Genomic DNA, 10,355 nt, shown 5'->3' on the forward strand with positions numbered 1-10,355 from the left:
ATTATAGTTTATGTTGACACGTGGATTCAATATTTGGGGCCGGACCTGCTTAAGATATTTACAATACTACCCTTGTTTGCCGCCCTCGCCGGCCGGCCTTCGCCCAATTTACATTTACGTCCAAAATTGTAGAACAACACTATCCAAAATTATGATTAATGAACATCAATATCTTTAAACAAATTATTTTGCTCAAAATTGCGACTTCTGTTATTTAAAAAATATAAAAACAAGCAAAATGGCTAAAACGAGTGTTATTTTTGCCTAGTTGAAGGAAAAAAAATAATCAACAAAATTGAAATTAGAAATTTAATTATGATTCATATAATACTTGAAGTCATTGTTTGTGATATGCGTGTCGATATGTTGTATGTGTAAAACAAAAATAGCCTTGACTTACATTTCAATTGGAGGGGAATAATGAGTTATTATGTGAAATAAATTATCTCTTATACTATAAAAATTAAACATAAATAAGTATGAAATCAAAAAAATGAAAAAAATACTATTGAACCGGTCAACGTAGCATGTCCGAGTCAGTATCTGGTCCGGTTTTAGTACATTGGTTAGAATCATTGAATGTCAATTATGCCAAAACAAAATTATTAAAGAATAAGAAAATGATTATTATTATTATTATTATTATTATTATTCTGTTTAAGAAGGTCCTACTGGTAAATACTGGTAATGTTTGCATATTAGCAGAACAGGAGCTAACAACGAGAGAGACGAGCCGCAGCCATGGATAGAGCCGCCGGAGAGATGGATGCCGCCGCCGGAGTTTCTGCAGCTACGGTGAAGTCAATATTCGTCTATCCAATCAAATCGTGCCGCGGAATTTCTCTTCCTCAAGCCCCAATTTCTTCCACCGGTACCGATCAATTTTCACCCTCTCTTAATTTTTTCAATTTTTTTTTCTTCTTCGGAACCTCTTCTTAATCATAATGCGCACATATGTGAAGGATTTCGCTATGATCGAGAATGGGTAGTGGTGAATTCGAAAGGCAGAGCATATACTCAGAGAGTCGAACCAAAGCTTGCTCTCGTTGCAGTTGAACTGCCAATTGAAGCATTTTCTCTCGATTGGGAACCAAATCATCACTCCTATTTAGGTTTAGTTCATCCCCAATTTTTTTTTTTTTTTTTTTTTTGGTTTAATTTGGTTAATTAGTGCCTAACTGGGGAATCTATATTTTATTGTTGAAATTACATGCTACTAATATTTCTCTGTTTATTGACTTTGGAGATGAATTTGCTTTATATTATCATATACTCTTTACAGATAATTATGTGCATATAAATCGTTTATTTCGTTTTTTTTCCAGTAAACGAGAAAAAAATCGAAACGAAATTGTAAGAAAGGAATTATAAAATGTGGTAACGATCGTTTCTATATTCTTGTATGACGATCACTAAATAAAACGCAAGTCTGATAATTTTTCGGTGTTCTTCTTTAGTGATAACTGCTCCCGGTATGGATGCACTGAAGATTCCATTGGCAAAATCAGTTGAAATAGTGAACGGTGTCTCGGTATGGGAATGGACTGGATCTGCAGTCGATGAAGGAGATCTTGCCACCCAATGGTTCTCTAATTATCTGGGAAAGCCAAGTAGGCTTGTTCGATTTCATGATGGTATAGTTCGTAATTATTCTCTAGTTTTTTCGGGTTTTTTTAATAATTTATATCGGTGTTGAACGGTATGTAATTTTCATTCGGTTATTATGCAGCATCGGAGGTAAGGATTGTTGACCCTGAATACGTGCATGGATACAAAGTTATGTTTTCCGATGGGTACCCATTCCTCTTGCTATCTCAGGTCTGTCGAAATTTTGACAAATGATTAGTATTTGTTTTTGGTACTACCTTAGATTATCGATCAAATATAGGGGTGGAAATTGGAACGAAATTTCCGATTTCCGCTCATTACAATCCATTTTGTTTTCTTATTTTGGAACATCCGAAAATCCAATTTCCGATTTTAATATCTGAAAATTCCGATTTTTTTTCCGAAAAGTATATTTATAAATGTATAATATCAATATTATTATGTATTTTATATTTAGAGGTGACTAAAAATTTGAAATTTTTCGAATTCCTCCAATTCTTATCCGAACATTTTTTATTTTTGATTTTCGATCCATCCAATCTCCACCCCTAAATAAAAACATAAATTTCACAGGGATCATTGGATTCCTTAAACACACTTCTCAAGGAGCCTATACCAGTCAACCGTTTCAGACCCAAGTTATCGTCTATTTCATATCTCAATCTATATTTTTTTTTGGATCGTACAAAGTATGGAAAAAAAAAATCTGATTTTATCGATCTAATTTTACAGTATCTTGGTCGATGGATGTGAACCATTTATGGAAGATTTGTGGACAGAGATCAAGATAAGTCAATCAACATTCCAAGGTGTAAAATTATGCTCTCGTTGCAAGGTAAGCGTGCACTTATTCAATTCCCTCGGCACTTTTTTTTTCCCCAGAAAATCCCTGATTTAAAAATAGCCTCGTGAAATTGTTAACCGATCATAATTAATGCCAGGTGCCTACAATTAATCAAGAAACTACCGAAGCTGGTTCCGAGCCTACCGAGACACTGATAACCTTCCGTTCGGACAAAGTCTTACGCCCTAACAAGAAACACCAGAAAGGGAAGGTAATAACAAAACATCGTTCGTTCGTATGTTAATATTTATGTCTCCTTTTAGCAGATGATTAATGAAGATATTAGTGGTGTTTCGATTTTCAGGTATATTTTGGACAGAACATGGTGTGTTTGGACTCCATTAATGGCGAAGAAGGGAAAGGAAAGAGCATCAAATTGGGAGATTCTGTTTTCGTCCTAAAATCGGCGACCTCTGCAGCTGATGCTGCCGTTTAATAACTACTATTTTACAACGGTTTCTGGTTTTGCTCTGTAAGTTAATGTTGGTCGAAAACCTACACGCAAGTGCACGTATCGTACAAGTAATATAGTGGACAATTAAGTCCGGATATCGAACCCACAGGGAATATTTAATTATCTAATCCTAGACGCGAAATTCTACCAATTATTATCAAGCCCACCCTACACAGTCGAATAAGGATTAATAAACTAAATTAAACTAAATTAAAAACAAGCAAAAACAAGAAAGCAATTTAAAATACGAAGATTAATCAAAGTAGACAAGCCTAGGATTTTATTCTTCCCCCTATGTGATTATTATTCCCCCAATTCCTTCAATTATGCAAGCAATTAACCCGGATTATTAACCTGAGATGCTAAAATAATCATAACCCGCTTCCGCGTGTATTACGATTCTAATACTCTAGATTCAATTACTATATTCCTATGCAATTAATTCTAGAACACAGCATTAAGCACAAATCTCAATAATGGCTACCTAAGAGATTAACTATATTCCTATGTTAATACCACAAAGGCTCTTCTACCACAGTTCTAATTATTAACCCGATCTTCCGATTCATGCGATTAACAATAACATAAAAGCGCATAAAGTGGCCAGTTTCATGAACTTAATAAAACAAGTAGAAGAAATAATCCGGAATTAAAACTTGCATAAAATCATAGAATTGGGTTCATAAATCCCACATAGGGTTCCAAATAAAATCCTAGAAATAAAAACTTAGCTACTCGTAATTCTTATGATAAATAAAATAAAATAAATAAATTAAATAAGAAAAACTATGCTTGAATCTTCGTTGATCTTCTATGCTCTTGAATTTGCGTCCGAAGATTGATTCCCAATTGTGTGCTTGGCTTGGTCTTATATAGGGTGAAGAATTTGGGGAAGAAGGCAGTTTCCTTGTGCAATTAAAATTCCTTTACTGCGAAATTTCGGAGTCTCGGACGGGGGTCTCACAATTTGCACTAAAACTGGGACGGGGGTCTCAGCTTTAAATCTTCAGAATTTTGATATTTTCACTTTTGACCCATATTTTCGCCAAAATTGCAGTTTTGACTCCATACTTTTCCAATTCTTCAATTTGTACCTAAAATACAATAAATCAACTTTTTAAGCACCAATTATCGTTAAAACACACCAAAAGCTCAAATAAAAAGATATGATAAAGTGTAAAAATATACACTTAACACACCCCCAAACTTGAACTTTTGCTTGTCCTCAAGCAAAATCTACCAATAAGCAAATAACTCAACGATAACATCTCATCACATAGATCAATGGTCAACTTCACGTTTTCAGAACTTGTAATTATAATGACAATTCTTAGGCATTCGGAAGCTCAAAATTCAACAACCCTTAGTCACTCACCATTACCAAAAACCACAATTCATACAATTGCTTCAAGCATCCAATATTTGCAAATTAAAGATAGAAAGAATTTATACTTACATGCATATGCTTGACTCCAAATATTCACCAAATTATTCTACTCTACTAATATCGAACATTAAGCTATTGGGATCATTGGGGCTTTGTGGCTTTCAATTGTTAGGCTCTTTGGTTCGAGGTAGGAAATATGGGTATGTGTGGCTACTCTTCTTGAATTTAGGTGATTACGCCAAAATTTGAAAGATAGGCGTTTGAAACAATGAATTCACCTCTACGGACTTTAGTAAACTCGATTCTCAAAAGTTCAAAGGTCTCCACTTTTTCTTTTGAGGCAAGGGGTCGAGTTTTCAAAAATAATTCACCAACTAGTCCTTATTTCTCCCTTCTAGTCTCTTCTTCTTCTTTTTTTTTTTTTTTTTTTTTTTTTTTTTTTATTTAATATATATATATATATAGAAGCATATATATTTATCTCTTTTTTTTTTTTTCTTTTCTTTTTTTTTTTTCTTTTTTTTTTTCGAAGAAGAAGAAGGACCTTATAAAATTTTTTGACTGAACTCCAAGGGGTAATTTTCAAGAATCTCCACCTATTCTACCTTACACATTGGCTAAAAGAAAGAACACCTTTTCTCCGAGGCTCAAATCAAGGTTCTAAGGATAATTTCGATAAAAAGGTCGGCTTGAAAGGCTCAAACGGTTCAAAGAAGGCCCAAATCATATCCCAAATCACTCACTACTCAATACTTCGTATCATAAATTTCCTAAGGTGAGTTCTAAAACCGAACATAGCATGATCTAGCACAAATTAATTCCAAATTTAAAATACAAAACATTCAACCAAAGCAATGCACAAAATGTGATTCCTAGCAATAATTCGCTTCTAAGTTCCGTTGAATCGAAAGCTAAACAAACCTCAAATCTTTATCACACAAGCACAAGCAATTTCATCATCAAACATTGATCATCTCTCATCATCATAAATCATCGATGCATTCGACTCAAGCAATTTTTTTTTTTTTTTTTTTTTTTTATTCCGGAAAAACGAGAAAAACAATAAAAACGAATAAAACCTAATGCATGCAAACTAAAACAATTAAGCACAAAAATAACATGTTTTTCACCCCCAAACTTAAAATTTTCGTTGCCCTCAACGAAATTAGCACAAAGTTTAAGGATAGAAAACACCTGATTTAGTCGGAGTCGATGTGATCGGGGTGTTCCTCCCTAGCTATCTCATGCTCCTCATCATCGGAAAGCTCTCTCGCTACATCTTCATTCGGAATCGTCGATCGGTACGGGAGCTTGAGGCTTCGGGGTCGTCTCGGGCTTGAGGAGCGGCTTTGGAAGAGGAATCGTCGTTTTGGTGGCACTTTTCTTGCCTTTTCCTTTGCATTTAGAAGATGAAGCTTCTCTCGTGCGGCTTCTTTTGTTGGACAAGAAAGTTGGGAGAGAGGTTGGAATAGATTCGTTAAGAATTGGTTGACAATCGAACTCAAAATTTGGTTGGAGCAAATTATCGAACACCTTGTGGGCGTGTCTTGAAAGAGTAGATTTTGAAGATTTTGGTTCGATTCTCTTGCCTCCATTTGTGTGTGGGAGTTTGAGAGAAGGAATGAGGAGGGTTTAGGAAATAATGGGGGAGAAAATATGATTTTTAAACATTTAAAACGCCCCAAATAGGTTCGGACGGCCGTCCCGGTTTTTGTGCTAAATTTCGGACGGCCGTCCGAAATTTTTTCTCCTTACTGGTTGTGGGACGGGGGTCCCACATTTACACCTATTTGTGGGACGGCCGTCCCACAGACAGTGGTGCAATTTTTTTTTTTTTTTTTTTTTTTTTTTTTTTTTTTTTTTTTTTTTTTTCGGACGGCCGACTCGACCCTCGATCACGTTTTCGACCCTGAAAAGTAAAATTCAAATAGTGAATTAGAATGCATGCTTATGACAATAAAAAAAAACGAAACGAAAAAATTAACGAAAACTACGAAAAACAATAAAGCTCGGGTTGCCTCCCGAGAAGCGCTAAATTTTAAGTCTTCAGCCGGACTTTGCTTCTTGAAATTGTTATGTCCAATCCAAAGCCTTGTAGATTGCGCATCCATCCATGAGCTTTGTCACTTCAATTGCAACCGATACAGGGATAGGATTGCAATATGTCAGGGTCCACCTTAGCTTGTAGTCTTTCTTAGTTGTAATCAATCGGTACGAAGCCAAGTAGGGATCTTCATCACCCGCTCCCTTAAATCGGTAAACAAAAACCTCACGTCCGCGTATAACCTCCACTTCAAACACATTCGCCTTCTTATCAACCTCTATTGATGCCTTCAAAGCCACGTCAGGAATAACAATAGGATCATCAATTTGAATATTTGCATTAACCACATCCATCTCTTTCTTCTCTTGTTCCGAGACATCTTTGGAGTTGAGCTCGATTTCATTGTCTGATTCATCATCTTCAAGTGTCTTCGTAATTTCTTTTTCCCTCTCATCGACACTATTTTCTAGGTCTAAAGGATTTTTCTCATCACAAGTTTCAGACGAATTTTCTTTGTTGCAACCATTCTTGATATTGTCTGAAATATTTTCAAGAGACCTCTTGAGCTTCATCTCTTCCAACATTATTTCAAGTCTTCGGATAGATGCTTGAGTGGATTTCATAAAATCTTCAAGGATGGATTTCCTATAACACTCCTCAATAGTGGGTTCTCGTGGCTTTGCATAATAGGTTTGAAAATCATCAAATTGCGGCTCACGATGTTGAAAATTGTGGAAATCTTGGCTTGAATTGCTCTGCCCGTACGTGTTGGTGTATGTGTTCCAGTAACCTCTGTTGGTATTATCTATGAAATTATTCGCCTTCGGTGCATACCAACATTGGTTAGCGTAATGATCTCCACCACATCTTGAACAAAGTAACGGCATATTATAGGTATTTTGGAGGTATTCGTCGGACGGAAGCCATTCATATCCCGTTTGAGTTTCGCGAAAATTGTAACCTGACATGTAACCAAAGAAAAAAAATATTTAAAAAAAATTAAAAAGAAAGAAAAAAAAATAATAATTTGGGTGAATCGTGAAAATTGTTCAAATTTAGAGCTAGAATAAAATAAATAATTAAAATAATCCCCGGCAACGGCGCCAAAAACTTGTTTGTCGAAAACCTACACGCAAGTGCACGTATCGTACAAGTAATATAGTGGACTAAAAGTCCGGATATCGAACCCACAGGGAATATTTAATTATCTAATCCTAGACGCTAAATTCTACCAATTATTATCAAGCCCACCCTACACAGTCGACTTTAGAGAGAATTAAACTAAATTAAAAGGCAAGCAAAAACAAGAAAGCAATTTAAAATACGAAGATTAATCAAAGTAGACAAGCCTAGGATTTTATTCTTCCCCCTATGTGATTATTATTCCCCCAATTCCTTCAATTATGCAAGCAATTAACCCGGATTATTAACCTGAGATGCTAAAATAATCATAACCCGCTTCCGCGTGTATTACGATTCTAATACTCTAGATTCAATTACTATATTCCTATGCAATTAATTCTAGAACACAGCATTAAGCACAAATCTCAATAATGGCTACCTAAGAGATTAACTATATTCCTATGTTAATACCACAAAGGCTCTTCTACCACAGTTCTAATTATTAACCCGATCTTCCGATTCATGCGATTAACAATAACATAAAAGCGCATAAAGTGGCCAGTTTCATGAACTTAATAAAACAAGTAGAAGAAATAATCCGGAATTAAAACTTGCATAAAATCATAGAATTGGGTTCATAAATCCCACATAGGGTTCCAAATAAAATCCTAGAAATAAAAACTTAGCTACTCGTAATTCTTATGATAAATAAAATAAAATAAATAAATTAAATAAGAAAAACTATGCTTGAATCTTCGTTGATCTTCTATGCTCTTGAATTTGCGTCCGAAGATTGATTCCCAATTGTGTGCTTGGCTTGGTCTTATATAGGGTGAAGAATTTGGGGAAGAAGGCAGTTTCCTTGTGCAATTAAAATTCCTTTACTGCGAAATTTCGGAGTCTCGGACGGGGGTCTCACAATTTGCACTAAAACTGGGACGGGGGTCTCAGCTTTAAATCTTCAGAATTTTGATATTTTCACTTTTGACCCATATTTTCGCCAAAATTGCAGTTTTGACTCCATACTTTTCCAATTCTTCAATTTGTACCTAAAATACAATAAATCAACTTTTTAAGCACCAATTATCGTTAAAACACACCAAAAGCTCAAATAAAAAGATATGATAAAGTGTAAAAATATACACTTAACAGTTAACACTTTGTATAATCAATCTGTATAATTATAGGGATTATTTGAGAAAACCCCCTCATATGCCTTTTATAGTTAGTGTAGGCCCAAAAAAATTTCTCCTTTTTGAGATAAATCCAAAGTTTTATTTATCAGCCTTTTTAATTACGATTTCTCTAGAATACCCTTATGTATTACCTTGTATAAATTTATGTTTTACTTTTTTTATTTGACAAAAACCAATTATTTAATATTAAATTAAATTATAATAATTCAATTACACCCTAACCCTATCACACGATCTCCATTTTTTTTAGTTTTCATTTCTTCTTCTCTATTCACGGCTCCACCTTCTTTCTTTTCTCCACCGAGGCCTTTTTCTCTTCTCTCTACCATCGTTGTGATATAGGCAAAATCTCGTTTCATGATGATAAGTTTTATCGATCTCGATTCATCGCCGATGGCATATTCAGTCGAAACCCTGCATTTTCAGTCGATTCATCCGGTGTTAACCAACCCTTTTTGCCTCCATCCCTTGTTCGAAGCTCGGTAAGTTCCATTTACTCGTATTTTGATCAGTATTCACAAATCACAGTTTCAATGGCGGCATCATGTTATTAACTCCTGATCATTGTCTGTGTTTTTCCCCCTTTTTTTCTTTTGATTCATGGAACTCGGAGTCTAAAAGATTTGATTTTTTTGGTTGTATTCGGAATTGCTTGATGACGTCATTTTAGCTAATTAATTCTTAGAATTAGATCAGGGCTTCCTTATTATAATAAGAGTCTGCAAAGAGTAAAACTCAATGCCATTTGTTTGCTTTTGTTGGTAATGTTTTCCCCTAATTTAGTCACAGTAATTCGTACCTTAGAACTTAGTTTTTCGAATGTGTTTTATGGATGCATCCTAATATCAGTTCTTGGGAGGTTTGGGACAATGCTGCAGTTTAATTGGTTCAAAGACGACGGATTCTATTCAATAAAAGTTGTAAAATCGGGCATAGATTTTATAGTGGAACTTCTTACCTCAGTTATTCCGGAAAGATGCCTATTCGTAAAAGAGGAATGGTATATTCAGTGGCGTCGATATTCGATGATTTCCTTTATATATGCTTTCATTTGTTTTAAGTGTTTTATAATAGTGATTTTGATAAGACTAGTGGATCTCAAGGTATTGGTTACGAATTTAATTTCCAATGTTTTACTATCTATCATTATTGTCAAGCTCTATTGTCAAGCTCTATGATTAATATTTGGTACCTCTCTTGATTTTAAATATGGAACCATGTTTTTGTGAGTAGGGGATAAATTTGATGTCGTCTGTCATCATCCACACTTTGGCGGATGTGTTGTTCAACGCCAACACGCCACCGTCGTCTCAGGATCTTCTTCGTCATCCTCGCAAAGAAGAGCAGTAATCTGCTTGTGGTCAGAGCCACCAACCACCGCCTTCATATCTGGCGATCCATATAACGGCGCCAAGGCAATATAGGCACCGCCATCAGGCGATTCAAATAGTAGATTATGTTTTTTTATTTGTTATTTTTTTTAGTTGTGTCAGTAGTAATCAGTAGTGGATTACGTATGTTTTTAGTGGTTTTGGATAAGTTTGTCGTGAATTTTGGTAATTTCATAGTGGATATCAATAATTTCGTAGTGGATTTCGGGCAATTTTCGTTGTGGATTTTGATAGTTGTAGTGGATTTTGATATGTTTGTAGTGGATTTTCGTAATGGAATACATTAATTTACGTAGTGGTTTTCGTTAA

At 35.0% G+C, this 10,355-nt stretch overlaps 1 protein-coding gene across 3 annotated transcripts; it reads left to right on the forward strand.

Annotated features, from left to right (window-relative positions):
* Positions 1 to 718: 718 nt before the first annotated feature.
* On the forward strand, positions 719 to 10,355 carry LOC105962965 (uncharacterized). 3 transcript variants are annotated; one of them, XR_016034179.1, is made up of 10 exons: positions 719 to 871; positions 963 to 1,112; positions 1,458 to 1,634; positions 1,730 to 1,818; positions 2,182 to 2,246; positions 2,341 to 2,443; positions 2,550 to 2,663; positions 2,757 to 2,927; positions 8,610 to 9,137; positions 9,889 to 10,355. XR_016034179.1 is itself a non-coding variant. In XM_088825051.1 (9 exons), exons 1-8 carry the CDS (start codon positions 742 to 744, stop codon positions 2,886 to 2,888), a joined length of 960 nt encoding a protein of 319 aa, XP_088681177.1. In that variant the 5' UTR covers positions 719 to 741; the 3' UTR covers positions 2,889 to 2,928; positions 8,612 to 10,355. The 3 variants fall into 3 exon arrangements, 2 of the variants coding, with proteins under 2 accessions (XP_088681177.1, XP_088681178.1); XM_088825051.1 differs by having other exon boundaries at positions 2,757 to 2,928; positions 8,612 to 10,355; XM_088825052.1 differs by lacking the exon at positions 8,610 to 9,137 and having other exon boundaries at positions 2,757 to 2,924.

Source organism: Erythranthe guttata, chromosome 11 (genome assembly GCF_056151865.1).
Source record: "Erythranthe guttata isolate IM_541 chromosome 11, IM_541, whole genome shotgun sequence".
NCBI lineage: Eukaryota > Viridiplantae > Streptophyta > Magnoliopsida > Lamiales > Phrymaceae > Erythranthe > Erythranthe guttata.

Coding starts and splice junctions, on each gene's coding strand:
- LOC105962965 (XM_088825051.1), top strand. CDS start 742: ATGGATAGAGCCGCCGGAGAGATGGATGCCGCCGCCGGAGTTTCTGCA. Junction 1,635..1,729: donor GCTTGTTCGATTTCATGATG/GTATAGTTCGTA, acceptor GTTATTATGCAG/CATCGGAGGTAAGGATTGTT. Junction 2,664..2,756: donor AGAAACACCAGAAAGGGAAG/GTAATAACAAAA, acceptor TTCGATTTTCAG/GTATATTTTGGACAGAACAT.